A 15,100-nucleotide genomic window follows, 5' to 3' on the forward strand; every position below is an offset into this window, starting at 1 on the left:
CACTACAGGTAATGACTTTCAGGGCAGCCTGGGATACAAGAAAGACCTTGTCTTAGAAAACCAAGGGCTGGCATGCAACTCGGGAGTAACGAGCTGGCCCAGCATGTGCCTGATGCCAAGCACAACAATAAGTTCAAGACCTTCACTCGTGACTACCAGCAATCCTCAGACCTCAGGGGAGGACTTAGAGTGTGCCAGGCCCTCTGCGTGATGAAGAAATAGAGACCCTGCTTCTTGGAATGATCACACAACCTAAGCATACGTAATCACATTCTTCATTGCACCTATTATAACCACATGACCTATCATAGGTCAGAATACAATCAGTTTTGTCCTGGAAAATCTAAAACAGGCAGTCATGGCACTAAATGTTTATTCACTTTTTCTTATGGCAAATATTTACCAAGCAGTATTTGCCAGGTTCTGACATAGATACTGAGGATAAAGCAATGCACAAGAGCTGACAACCTCAGAAAATAAATAAACCACACGGTGAAAAATACAAAGTACAAAGAACAAACAGAATAAGAAGGCCATCGTTTCACACAGGGAGACCAGGCTAATAAAGGAACATCTGAACCAAGATCTGAAGGGAAGAAGGGTCTGCATTTGCAAATGCATGTATCTTAATGAAAACACTTTGAGATACATGTGACTTTATTTACTCTTCTCACAAATGTCAACATCAGAGCTGGAGAGACGTGCCCAAAGTCAACACAAGTTGAGACACATGGAACCTGACTCCTTACCACAGACCTTAAGTCTCTGGATGGGTAGGTGTGGTCACACTGTGCGCTGGAGTAAGTTGGGAAGATGATTCCTGCACACAGGTGCTGGAACCCACCCTCTATCTTTACTGTCACCAGGAAGACCTGGGTGGAGCTCAGACATGTGCCCTCTGAAAATGCTTCCAGTTAGAACTGACAGCATCCATGGTAGCAGACACAAGGGACTCACACACAGAAGGCCAGCCCAGGATAGGCTGTTGCCCAAATGGCAACAGGGGAATTGGTAGGGGGCCATGACCCTGTCTCATTAGCAACCTGACTCTGAGCTTCGGGCTCTGCAGGGTTTGCACAGTGCAACCTGGGATCCTGTAACAGATGCAAACCCAAGCCTGGTAGTGGATCCGAACTCAGCCCTGTCCAAGTAGAGCTGAAACCCTCATGCCAATCCTCCTTCATCATCCCAAGGGTAAGAAAGCCTCATCTGTGCAAGTAATGGCAGCTTATTCTCCATAAGAACCTGGCTGCCCTCGCATCCCTGACTGAGGTCCATGAGCATTCATGTGGCACTTTCATGTTTTTCAATACGTTGATAAAAGGCAAGGGAAAGAACACTGGCATTTATTTGCATATTTCTATTTGTTTATTTATTGTGCCAGATCTGAGGCTTGAACTCAGGCCCTGGAAGCTGTTCCTGAGCTTTGTTGCACTCAAGGCTAGCACTTTATCACTTGAGTCACAGCTCCACTTCCAGCTTTTGAGTCTTATATACTTTCTTGCCCAAGTTGGCTTTGAACTGCAATCCTCAGCTTTCAGCCTCCTAAGTAGTTAGGATCACAGGTGTGAGCCACTGGCACCCAACACATTCCATTTTTTGTGTTTTTTTAAAAATATTTTTATTCTCTTTAAGAAGTTGTAAAAAGGAACTGTCATTCAACAAAGAAGTTTATGAATATAATGTATCTTGATCAATGAAACCCCTTTCAACATTCTCACCCATCCCTAACTTTTCTTTATTTTGTAGGATATTGAGTTTCACTACAGTCTCCCCTTCTTCTCTTCATTTGTCTAACTCCCTTCCCTTGACCTCAACACCACCCCTCCTCTCAAGAACCCAATTTCCTGGTGTTTATTTTGTTTAACTAGATTTTGCCTTTCTAGGGAATTAAACTGAGTTCTCCCCTAAATCTACCTTATTTCAAGTAATACATTTATGCATACTTGCATACCACTCAGCATTTATTTATATACTTATAAACCAATCTAGCTTACACAGATGAGTAAAAATATGCAACCTCTGTCTCTCTCTGGGCCTGGCTTGCTTCACTTAACCTAATTTCTTCCAGGTCTTTTCATTTCTTCACAAATGATGTATATCATTCTTTCTAATGGGTGAGTAAAATTCCATTGTGTATATTTTCTTGATCCATTTCTCCACTCCAGAGAATCATCTGGGTGGACTCCATACCATAGCTATGGTAAATAGTGCTTCAAGGACCCTGGTTGTTCTGATGGCTTTACTGTACCCTGGTTTGTGATCATTTGGATATATGTTCAGGAGTGGAATTACTGAATCGTAGGGTAGTTGTATGCATAGTCTTTTGAAGACCCTCCACACTGGTTTCCAGAGTACTTAAACAAGTTTACATTCCCGCTAGCAGTATATTACCGTTATTTAAATGGGAAGGGGAAGACAGCATGGTACTGGCACAAAAACAGACCCAAAGACCAATGGAATAAAAGATCCAGAAATAAAACCACATGCCTATAGTCAGCTGATATTTGACAAAGGAGCCAAAGACATACAGTGGAAGAAACACAGCCTCTTCAACTACTGGTGCTGGGAAAACTGGGAGGCCACATGCAGAAAACTAAAAGTGGACCCCAGCCTATCACCATGCACCAACATCAACTCAAAATGGATTAAAGACCTTAACATTAAACCTGAATCTCTGAAACTACTGCAGGACAAAGTAGGAGAGACACTTGAACTTATAGGCACAGGCAGGAACTTCCTGAACAGAATCCCAGGGTCACAACAAATTGGAGAGAGACTTGACAAATGGGACTACCTTAAAATAAAAAGTTTCTGTACAGCTAAAGCTATAGCAACCAAGCTAGAAAGACAACCAACTAACTGGGGAAAAATATTTGCCAGCAGTATATCACACAAAGGGTTAATATCCAGTATATACAGGGAACTCAAGAAACTAATCCCTCCCAAGCCTAACAAACCAATTACTAAATGGGCAAGGGAACTAAAGAGAGACTTCTCAGAAGAAGAGATAAAAATGGCAAAGAAACACATGAGGAAATGTTCACCATCCCTGGTTGTGAAGGAAATGCAAATAAAGACAACCCTGAGATACCACCTTACCCCAGTCAGAATGGCCCACATCCTAAAGTCAGCCAACGACAAATGCTGGAGGGGATGCGGAGAAAGAGGAACCCTATTACACTGCTGGTGGGAATGTACACTTAAACAACCACTTTGGAAAGCAGTCTGAAGGGTCCTCAGAAAGCTAAATATTGACCTCCCTTACGACCCAGTCATACCACTTCTAGGCATCTACCCTGAACAACAGGAACCAATATACAAGGACACGTGCACCTCCATGTTTATTGCAGCACAGTTCACAATAGCCAGGATATGGAAACAACCCAGATGCCCCACCACAGATGAATGGATTCAAAAATTGTGGTATCTATGCACAATGGAGTATTATGCAGCCATTAGAAAGAACAAAATAATGGCATTTGCAGGGAAATGGATGGAGCTAGAAGAAATCATGTTGAGCGAGGTAAGCCAAGAGCAAAGAGACAAACGGTACATGGTCTCCCTGATAAGTGGATGTTAAATCCAAAATGTAAAGTGATATGACAAAATTAACAAGACTTAAGAAACAAAGGACTTCCACTCATCTGGTCAAATCACTACTAAATAACCCCATGCTACTGATCACATATATGGTATATATGTGCACACCGGAGGGAAACCAGGAGGACGACACAGAACTAGAGGAAATCAGGGAAAAACATACAACAGTGGGACCCATCAGCTGCACAGGACATTGACCAAAATGAACTAAGCAACTCAATGGCAGTGATGGGAGGGAGGAAACAAGTGGGAAAGAGGGAACAGCTGATACTATGCAAAACAAAAGCAATGTACATACCACCCAATGTGGAAGAAATAACTGCATCGCAAAGCTCAAAGAACTCATAAATGTTATAGACCATGATAGACAATTTGCCCCATGAAAGTCAGAATGTGTTCGTGATTTTAACTAAGCATCACTATCCCAAAATACTGTGAAATTTGGGAAATTATGCTACCGCTTAATAACAATAAAGAATTTGAAAAAAAAAAAAGGAGAGAATAGAATATTGGCTAGCAGGGGCTGCAGAGGTGTGTGAGAAGGGAGAAGAAAATCCGAAATTGATTCAGACTATTGTACTGTATGATGATCTGTAGTTAATAACAGTGTACTTATCGTCTTTAAAATCACAAAGAATTGTGTGTAAATCCAGAAAGTTCTGTGTATATAACATATTAACTTGCTATATCATGTTGTATATGGCAAATATATACATTTTTTTACTTGTCAATAAAATAAAGACCATTGAAAAATAAATAAATAAATGGGAAGGGGTGTTGTGCATGTGTGAGTATGCATACCCAGATATGTGTGTGCACACACAGATGTGTGTGTGCATACACAGATATGTGTGTGCATATGTGTGTGTTAGTATCAGGGATTGAACTCAGTGTGTCCCACCTTGCTCAGCTTTTTGCTCACAGATGGCGCTCTACCACTTGAGCAATGACTACAGTCCATGAAAAGGTTTTATAAACAAACTTTGAATAAATTTTTAATTTGTATTATTTCCAAAAAATTCATCTTTTTTGAAATCTATACTGGTCTTTTAAAAAGAGACATTTATTCCAGGTGCTGGTAGTGCATGCCTGTAATCCTAGCTACTCAGGAGACTGAGATCTAAAGATTGCAGTTTGAAGCCAGCCCAGGAGGGGAAGTCCATGAGACTCTTATCTCCAACTAAGCACCAACAAATCCAGAAGTGGAACTGTGGCTCAAGAGTGCTAGCCTTGATCAAAGAAAGCTCAGAGACAGTACCCAGACCCTAAGTTCAAGCCCTAGGACCAGCAGAAAAAAACAAATCAAACAAAAAACCAACAACAACAAAAAAGACATTTAAAAATGTGACTTACTCCTGATTTTTAAGAAAGCATAATAACAACCTTAAAAAGAAGAGAAATTCCTTATAAGTAGAACTAACAATTCTATCCCCCAAAGAAAAGAGAAAACAGCTCCTCACCGCCAGGTCACTGTATATGTGGTCACCAAAATACAACACTTTTGATCCTCTCCATCCAGTGAGCTTCAGAAATTCATATAAGTTGCCCTGTCATCAGAGAAAAACACAGATATTATATCAGGTGACTGAAATGGACCAAAACATTTTTTCAAAACTTCTAAAAAATAGGTTTTGCTTTTATAATTTATTTTAAATATCAAAATATAAAGATAGGCTGGGCGCCAATGGCTCACACCTATAATCCTAGCTACTCAGGAGGCAGAGATCTGGGGATTGCAGTTCAAAGCCAGCCTAGGCAGGAAAGTCCGAGAGACTCTTTATCACCAATAAACCACCAGAAAACTGGAAGTGGTGCTGTGGCTCAAGTGGTAGAGCACTAGCCTTGAGCTGAAGAGCTCAGGGACAGCATCCAGGCCCAGAGTTCAAGCCCAATGACTGGCAAAAAAAAAAAAATTATATATATACATATATAGAGAGACACCAGGTACTAGTAGCTCATACTTAGAATCCTTGCTAGTCAAGTTATCTAAAGATCCTGGTTTGAAGCCAGGATCCAATTAACCAGCAAAAAGCTGGTTAGTGGAGTTGTGGCTCAAGTGGTAGAGTACTAGTCTTGAGCGGGGAGAGGGGAGGAGCCAATGGAGAACACAATGTCCTGAGTTCAAGTCTGTGTATGTATATAGAAGCACCTTCAAGAGTGATCTCTCATCCTTCTTTCATGTCAAATGCATTTTCAGAAATGTTTTCTACTGCACATGCTGCTTTGTAACTATCATGTCATACTTGACATGCTGTGACCTTTAGTACTAAATAGTATCAATCTCACCCTAATCACCACATCTGAAAAGTGCATGGTTCCTTTCTGCAAGGCCCAATGACAGCCATTTATGTTGGTGTCTATTTTGTCAGTTTCCTCACAATAAACACTAGTGCCGAGATGTTTTATTAGAATCATCTTCATTCTCCGAAGGCTGACTTGTAGAAGCATAACGGCTGAACTGAGGGACCTAGAAAATCTAGTGACTGTCACATGTGGCAGGATGCTGTACACTCTCCAAGAACATATAAGAAGCAGTAAGAGAAAAGCCAAACTTTGGTAATAAAGATAGCGCTTTGACTGTGCAAATAGTCACACAGAATGCCAGTATGTTAAAATGGTACAGAATGCATAGCTTTCTAGGAAATAATTGTTAATTTGGATGGATAATACACCAAGATTAATATTCCTTGAAATTCCCAAAGCAGATTGCTGACATCTTCAATTATATATGAAAGACAAATGCCTTAATTCTAAAGCATTTATTTCTAAAAACTGTTCAACTTGGAGTTAGAGATTTAGCTCACTGGTACCACACTTGCCTAGCAAGTACAAAGCCCTGAATTCAGTCCTCAGCACTGGGGGAATAGGGAGGGAAGGGAGAGAGGATGGAACTTATTCAACTTGCCAAGCACAAGTGGCTCACGCCTATAATCCTAGCTACTCAGGAGGCTGAGATCTGAGGATGGCAGTTCTAAACCAGCCAGGCAGAAACTGTGAAATTCTTTTTTTTTTTTTTTTGGGGGGGGGGGGGGTCCGGTCGTGGGGCCTAAACTCTGGGCCTGGGCGCTGTCCCTCAGCTCAAGGCTAGCGCTCTACCACTTGAGCCACAGTGCTATTTCCGGCTTTTTTCTTTTTGCTTATGTGGTGCTGAGGAATCGAACCCAGGGCCTCAGGCATGCAAGGCAAGCGCTCTACCACTGAGCCACCCTCCCAGCCCCAGAAACTGTGAAATTCTTATCTCAAATTAACCAACAAAAGCCAGAAGTGGAGCTGTGGCTCAAGTGGTATAGTGCTAGCATAAAAGTTCAAGGAAAAGTGCCTAGATCCTGAGTTTCAAGCCCTAGGATTGGCATAAAAAAATTAAAAAATAAAAATAAAAACTGCTCAAGCAAGTTGGAATTTAGATACCAGGATATTAAAAATATAATAACATTATCAGAAGTCTTAGCATTCTGATGCTCAAGGCATCAGAATGGAGGAAGCCTGGGTGAGCACCAGGTACAAAGCAAAGCCACACAAAGGACAAACGCTTGTACACAGATACCTGCTTATAAATCTGGCCTTTCTGCAACTTGTGGATTTTATCCCAGAGTAAGACACCTTTCTCATTCACCTTTCGGAAAGGTCTAACAAGAGAAAGAGAAACATTACATACAGGATAACAGTGCAGGCACTGGCTCCCTGAAACACCACCCAGCTTCATGGATAGCCAGAAGAAGCTCCCTCAAACACTCTGGAACTCAGATTCCATCTCATTCCCTGACCTGGGGCTACACATCTCAGACTATAAGACCCACTGTCTATGGAGTGTTCACACACACACACACACACACACACACACACACACACACACACACACACACACACACACACACACACACACACACACACACACACAATTCCAGGGTCAAATACACTTGGGAAAACACTACATATTGCAAAGTTCTTGAGAGCTCTAAAATGTGATGCTCTAAACATTCTTTAGGTCAGACTTCCCAAAGGTATTTGACCACACAGTATGTCTGCTTTACTGCAAAAGCTTGTGTACATTTACCAGGCTGAAATTCAACCACTTTGGATAAGAAACAAGTCAGAGGACAAGGAGGCTATGATATGACAGGAAAGACATAAACATAATATGTAACAGACAAAAGCCTCATCCCCCGGACCACAGGGCTCAGAGACTGTTTGCCTTTCTTTTTCTAAAATGTTTTGGGGGACTGTTTTTCCCATTAGAAAAACAGAATGTAACAAACTACTCAGAACATAGAAATAGGAGGACTGCAGTTCGAGTTCAGCCTAGACAAAAGTGAGTGAGACCCCCATCTTGCTAGATGAGCAAGTCAGACACAGTGGTGCACCTGTAATCCAGCCACACTGGAGGTTGAAAAATAAGGATTGCCATCTGAGACTGCCATGGACAAAAATGTAGGGCCCTATTTGAAAAATGTAAGAAGCAAAGAGGTCGGGGGGGGGGTGTCTTAAGGGACAAAGTGCCTGCCTAAAAAGAATGAGACCCTAAGTTCAAATCCTGAAAAGGAACGCAGAGAGAGAGAAAGGAATGGAGGGAGGGAGAGAGGGAGAAAGGGAGGGAAGAAAGGAAGTGGGGGAGGGAGGGAAGGAAGGAGGAAGAAGGGGAGAGGGAGAGGACTGGATTTTAGAGTCACAAGAGACTAGACTAGTACACTGAGCACTAACTACAGGTCACCACTTTGAGATGCTCTGAACCCCCACGAAAGTCACCAACTACAGACTAGATAAAAAGTGTTTCAAAACTAGGCCACTACATAAACATGAGCTATTTTGAGAGCCCAGTGTAGGGCTCCAACAGGTGAGGACCTTTTGGGGTGGGAGCAGCTGGTGCGACCCCAGACTAAAAGAAGCATTAGTGCTCACCTCCACCCACTCAATACTAACAGCCCAGCCCCTCACTGTCGCAACCCAACACTCACCTTTCCCTGTCCCAAAGCTACCGCAGCCCAGAGACATTGCCTAAGACTCGTGGAGATTCATCCCACCTGATGCAAGCCCTGTTGCAAAAACGTTTCACAAAATCCAACTGCAATTTCAAATGCACAGAGATACCCACCAGATAATCTGCTATTACTGCTTTCTTTTGTTGTTGTTGAAACACACCATGAAGCCTAGGCTGGCCTAAAACTGGCAATCCTCCTTTCTCAGCCTTCTGAGATTATAGGCATGTACCACCATGCCTGGCATTGGAATCCATTTTCTCATGCTTTACAATACTCCACAGACACAGACCTATTTTGCTATGTGATATTAAATATTCAATTTCTTAAAGCCTGATTCCCAGATCAGAGGTCACCAGAGTGGAAATGAAAAATCACTTCAACCACGCAAGCTGTCTGCTCTGTGCCAGTCCCAGACTCTGCAATCAGTGACTGAAAAGGTTACAAGTCAGAAACGACCATATCAGAGGTTTAGGGTTTTATAATTGGACTTCACCAGGGCATGCTGCAAGTATTTGGGACACCAAAAGAATGAAATCGAGGCCCCAAACAGGTCGGACACTCACCTCCGCTTATCATTAAAGAAGTTTGGCTTCTCAGCCTGAACTATGACCACATCGAATAGGTCCCTCCAGTCTTTCCCAACGATGTAGCGCATCCCTTTGTCCCTACAACAAGAAGTCAACCAGGTTAGTTTGAACATGAAAGGACTGAATGCCTTTTGTAACTACTTTTTTCCAACTGCTACAAGATATGGCAGACAGGAAGCAGGTAGGACTGGGCAAGGAAACGCAGGTGGACTCACACAAAGCTGCTGGGACTGTTGGTGATAAGGAACATCTTCTTCCCGTGGTCAGCCAGTTTGGCCAACACTGCGCGGGTCTGCTCGGCATAGCAGATATACTTTTCTAAGGACAGAAGAAAAACCCACACAGGTTCAGCAGCAGGTCGGCCACTCGGCGGTACATATTAAATGAGGCACCTGGGCCCAGTGGGAAGGAAAGTCTTAAGTAAACTTGGTTCAGGGTGGAATGTGGGAGCCAGCCATCAGAAACTAAAGCCCAGCCCCTCGGTTGAGGTGGGAAAAGCTGATACAGGGCCCCCCTCCTCCTGGGTTAAAGTGACATCAGGTTCTGAGATAACAAGGAGACGTGTGTGGCGCCATGATCTGGGTCCTTGCACAGCACTCAGGAGAGATGTACACAGCCCTGTATAACCCCACTCAGCCCCAGGATGCAGAATACACCCTCGCCATGGCTCAAGGGCGGCATGCCATAGGGAACATACCGATGTCAGCTTCGATCGCTCTGTACATGATCCCTTTGATGTGAACGTCTCGAATTGAATCCTGTCCAAAGACCCATGATTTCATCAGTGAAGGAGAAACAGGTAGCCAAGCACCGCAAGGGAAAGGACATTGGTGCTAACTCTGTCTTGGAAGTCTGGCAATCCAAGCACAATAGAATCTAAATCCTGGCCCACTGACCACCCATGGCCCCATAGGAAAAGCTGAAGTTTCCATGGTGACAGTGATAGGTCCTAAGGCAGTTTTCCAGTCTCACAGGCAAGAGGTAATGTAAATCCCACCCAATAAACAGTCATTTACATGCAGCATCGTGAGTGAAAGGCATCAGGGGATCTGAACAAAGGGGTTTCTGCTTTCCCTCATCCCTGTATCCAACAGCAATTCTGTGACCCAAATGCAAGACAGAGACTAGGGACAACAGGCTCCTCCCCCTCTCCCTGGTGCTACCAAGAAACTTGTCAAGGACTCCATCACCCAGGCAGGGACATGATCTGATGGCACACAGGAGCAGGGAGAGGAAGAGGAGGTTAACTCTTTGTAGGTCAAGAGTGTGGCAGCTTGATGCATGGCAGGTATCAATGCAACCTCACAGCCGCATTGCTGGGGAACACTGGTCAGGACCTCTGCATAGGTCACCCTCCTAGAAGCCAAAGCAAGGGACTGGGCTGGGAACCAGCTGTGACTAAGTCTATCCCTGCTGGTAAGTAGGAAATTTCCATCCACAGTGGGCACTTCTGACTGGGGCACTGGTGGCTCCCACCTGTAATCCTAGCTACTCAGAGGCTGAGATCTGAGGACCATGGTTTGAAGCCAGACCAGGCAGGAAAGTTTGGTAGACTCTGATCTCCACTAAACTACCAAAAGAGCCAAAAGTGGAGCTACGGCTTGAGTAGTAGAGTGCTAGCCTTGAGCACAAGAAGCTCAGGGACAGTGCCCAGACCTTGAGTTCAAGCCCCAGGCTTGTGCGTGCGTGAGTACGTGAATACATGAGTATGTGTGTGTGTGCACTTCGGGATCGCAACCTAACTTCAATTTATCTTTCAGCATAAGCCTGTTTTTTTTCACACTGGCAACAAAAGGCAATGGCTAAATGCAAGGCAGACTGCCAGGCTTAAAACTTAGGCTTTGCTATTACTAGCTATGTGATGGTGGGCAGGTTACTCAAGCTCTCTGTGCCTCAATGCCCTCACCTGGAATGAGTTATGATACTACTACCTGACCTCCAGGCATTACTATGAAGACTTAGTGAATTCATGTGTAAAGCACTCAGAACTGTGCCTGGGACATAGCAAGTTCCCGTGTTTGCTAATGGAGGAAGTGATTCTTGTAATTAAAAACTCAGCTCTCCAGTAAACGCCTTTCCCTGTCAATGCAAAGCCTAGCCACATGTGACTTGTAAAAACAAAGTGCCTGTGTGTACACAAAAAGGAGAAGAGAGCCTGGATGCTGGTGGGTCAAGCTATAATCCTAACTACGCAGGAGTCTAAGCTCTGAGGATCGCTGTTCAAAGCCAGCTCAGGCAACAAAGTCCACGAAATTCTTATCTCCAATAAACTACTCAGAAAAAGCTACAAGTGGAGCTGTGGCTCAAGTGGTAGAGAGATAGCCTTTAGAGAAAAAGAAAAAGCTCAGGACAGCACCCATGTCCTGAAGTCAAGCCCCAGGACTGACACAGAAGAGGAAGAGAAGGAGAGAGGGGGGAGGGGGAGGGAGAGAGGGGGAGAGGCTAAGTATTTCAGTGTAGCTCAAGTAAAAAAATTTAAAATTTTTTTTAAATCAATATGGTCATACTGATACTGAGAAACTTATTTCATCTTTCATCTCCCCAAAACTCCTAATGTGGGAGGGTCAAAATCTTAAAGTAGTCATACACAAGACAAAAAGTATTTTAAAATGTAAAACATTTAAATGTTTTAACTATATACGTAATATATATAAATACATGAGTAGTTATTTATTTATATTTAATGTTATATATTACCTACAAATACGTATCACATAAACACATTTAAGTACTGAGAGAGCTGACACAGGCTAACAGATGCAGGTAACTGCATACACACACGGCCACGGCTCTATGAATCTATAACCGCTGCCTGCATAGGCTTCCGAAGGTCCCTGTCTGTCCCTCAAGAGAATCTAGCCTCTGCAGGACCTCAGAGCACTGGTGGGAGCTTTGTAAGAGACAGAGGGGCCTCACACACCAATCTCTCTCCATCCTACTCATCACTATGGGTGCAGTGTGCAGCAAAACATCACACTGCACCCATGAACAGGTACAATTATAGTGTGTCAACTAAAACAAAGTATACAAAGCCCCACCCCTGGGCTGCACCAGCAGCACAGGCCCACGGTGGGTATGTGGACATGGAAGGGTGATATCCTCCCTGGGGCAGGCTTGGGGTGAGTGGGGTACAGGCTGCCCCTTACACCAGATGTCCCGGGATTTTAGACAAGAATGATTAGAAATCCAGCCAACTGAGTGAGCCCCATCTTAGGGAAAAAAAAAAAAAAAAAAAAAAACCGATGGGTTTAGCAACACAGTTGTTACAGTTTTGAGGGTTTCACTATAAATGAAAGCAATCTCAGAGAGAGAGCATGTGAACCCCAGCCCCAAGGCAAGGCTGCACACCGCTGCCTCCTCGGAGCCAGCAAGAACACAGCATCATGTTCCTGGTCCCCATCCTTGTCTGTCCCACACAACCTTGACATCTTTGTACAGGTGCACGGGCTCGTAGTCGATGTTGTTCTTCAGGAAGTGTTCATTCACGCAGGACAGCAGGGTCATCTCGGGCAGGGAGAAGATGTCCATGAACTGCTTCATAGTGTTCCCGTGAGAGCTCTGCACACAGGAAGCAAGGTTTAGAAACGGAGGCTGGACTGGACAGAACCTGGGGGCTGCAGTCACAGGAGACTTCCTGATGGCCAGGGGTCCTAGTGGCCGGTGAGTCTTCCTCCCCAATCACAGGGAGAGGCCAGCAGCAAAGCAGTGCTCGCCTGGTTCCGAACCTCTGCAGGACTCGGTGTCCAGTTCTAGGGGAAACTGGGAGAAATCTGAGCCCTCCCCTTCCCTTCCCCCTCTCCCTGCGGGGTCCACAGGAGTCAGGAAAATGGGTTTCCCATTAGCCTCTGGGGCAGCCACGGCTGCTACACTGGGAATCCCCAGTGACATCGAGCATGTTGGGAGGCACTTGAAGGGAAGTATGGGGGAAACAGGAGAAGCATGAGAAGGTGGAAAGAACCAGGTAGGATGAATCTAAAGGAACCCAGGGGTGGCCCTTTAACACACTAATGTCAACTGCTCATTCAATTCCTACAACTAAAAGGCCAAGCTTCTCATTTGAAGTGTCCCTCCCAAATGGTTCCTAGGTTGTAAGCTTGGGGCCTGGTTGTTGGCACTACTGAGACGTGACTGGATCCTAAGGACACCAATTTAATGAACACCTTGATGAGTTCACAGCTGAATGGGCCACCAGGAGGTAGGGCCTGGCTGGAGGAAGGTCACTCCAGGTGTGCCCTGAAGGGCTTATCTGGGCCCTAGGCCCTTCCCTTCTCTCTTTCTGGTCACCATGAGAACAGGAGGTTAGCTCCACTATGCCATCCTGCCATGATGCTCGACTCCCCATGATGTTGGCCCCAAGGCCACAGGGCCAAGTGTCCATGGACTGAAACCTCAGAAACCATGGAACACAAATGAACCTCTCCTCCTCCCTCACATTGCTCTCCCAGTTATCTGGTCACAAAGACCAAGTCAGGAAGAGAGGAACAGCCCGGATGCTTAGGTACAGCAGCTTTTCATCACCTTCCCGTAGAAGTCACTCATCTGCTCCAAGGGCACGTGAGACCCCTCGTACATCTCGATGACTTCCTCATCGGGGACCACACTGAGGCCTCTGGAAAAGTCACACAAGAGAGTAAGAACCTCCAACCTCCGGCCACTACTGGACAGGGGACCTGTGCCACAACAATAGCTTCCAACACGGGGAACAGTGTTCCTACTGTGACTACAACGACTGCCCCACTGGGACTAATATGTAATGTCACATGACCCGTATCACATGTACACAGAACATGAAGAACCAAGTTACTTGCATGCTTCTCAACCATCCTAGTCAGTATTCTTTCCATTTCCTAGATGAACAACTGAGGCACAGTCAAGGTCAGGATAAAAAAAAAAAACAAGGCTTCCATTTGTTAGGAAATGGAAAGACTTGGAAAAACTTATATTAAGTGAAGTAAGCCAGGTGCAAAGAAACATAGGTCCCATGGTTTCCTTTATTTGCAATAACTAGTATATGTCTGAGACAAACAGAAAAGGTCAGATAAGATTATGTTAAACGAAATGAACCCCAAGATAGAGATACAAGTGTTTTTTTCTTTCTTGCTATTGTTTCTAACGTATTTATAAGGTACCACATTTTTTGTTGTTGTTGTTGCTTTGCATGTCCCTCCCCCACAGTATAACCCCTGTTTTCATTGTATTTGATGTTCATATAATTTGGGGAGCAGAAGGAAAAAACAAATTGTTTAAATAGGAATACAGGTTGACCCACTGCAACAATGAGATGTACAAAACACTATGTCGAAAAACAAACTTCACAATTTAGGTGGGGGCAGCAGGGGATGTAGCTGTGAAGATGGGAGGGAAGGGATGGGAGGGGGAAAACAAAGGAGGAGGCAACAATGCTTGATAAGAAATGTACTCATTACCTTGCTCATGTGATTGTAACCCCTCTGTACAGTATTTTCACAATAAAAAAATTTTTTAAAAAGAAAAAAAAACAAAACAAGGCTTCTCTTGGCTCTGGAGCCCAGGTTCACAAACCACTAAGATATAGTACAAGCTTTCCTAGAGGCTTATGTTAGAATTGGTGTTTCTTTTTCAATGTTTTTTTAGGGGGTGGGAAGGTGGCTCAATGGTAGAGTGCTTGTCTTGCATGCATGAGGCCCTGGGTTCGATTCTTCAACACCACATAAGCAGAAAAAGTAGGAAGTGGGACTGAGGCTCAAGTGGTAGAGCACTAGTCAACAGCTGAAGAGCTGAGGGACAGCGCCCAGGCCCAGAGTTCAGGCCCCACGATGCGGGGTGGGGGTGGGGGGGAACCTTGGGGAAAGGCCACTTTTGTTTCCATCTGCCTGCCCCTGGGATTTGCAGATGAGTCTGGGTCCTCTGCCTACAGAGAAACTTCTGAAGATGGTGATGCATTTCAGTCCCGCC

At 44.4% G+C, this 15,100-nt stretch overlaps 1 protein-coding gene across 1 annotated transcript in view; it reads right to left on the reverse strand.

Moving 5' to 3' along the window:
• Nt5dc3 (5'-nucleotidase domain containing 3) overlaps positions 1–15,100 on the reverse strand; it is a 52,336-nt gene that overhangs the window by 7,350 nt on the left and 29,886 nt on the right. Inside the window, exons 5-11 of the mRNA XM_042693224.1 lie at positions 13,685–13,775; positions 12,587–12,724; positions 9,864–9,924; positions 9,382–9,484; positions 9,143–9,244; positions 7,148–7,229; positions 5,064–5,150 (exon numbers count right to left, since the gene is read on the reverse strand). Coding sequence (XP_042549158.1) covers positions 5,064–5,150; positions 7,148–7,229; positions 9,143–9,244; positions 9,382–9,484; positions 9,864–9,924; positions 12,587–12,724; positions 13,685–13,775 — 664 coding nt within the window. The remainder of the gene's footprint in view (positions 1–5,063; positions 5,151–7,147; positions 7,230–9,142; positions 9,245–9,381; positions 9,485–9,863; positions 9,925–12,586; positions 12,725–13,684; positions 13,776–15,100) is intronic.

Source organism: Dipodomys spectabilis, unplaced genomic scaffold (assembly GCF_019054845.1).
Source record: "Dipodomys spectabilis isolate Male_0828 unplaced genomic scaffold, ASM1905484v1 ptg000163l, whole genome shotgun sequence".
Classification (NCBI taxonomy): domain Eukaryota; kingdom Metazoa; phylum Chordata; class Mammalia; order Rodentia; family Heteromyidae; genus Dipodomys; species Dipodomys spectabilis.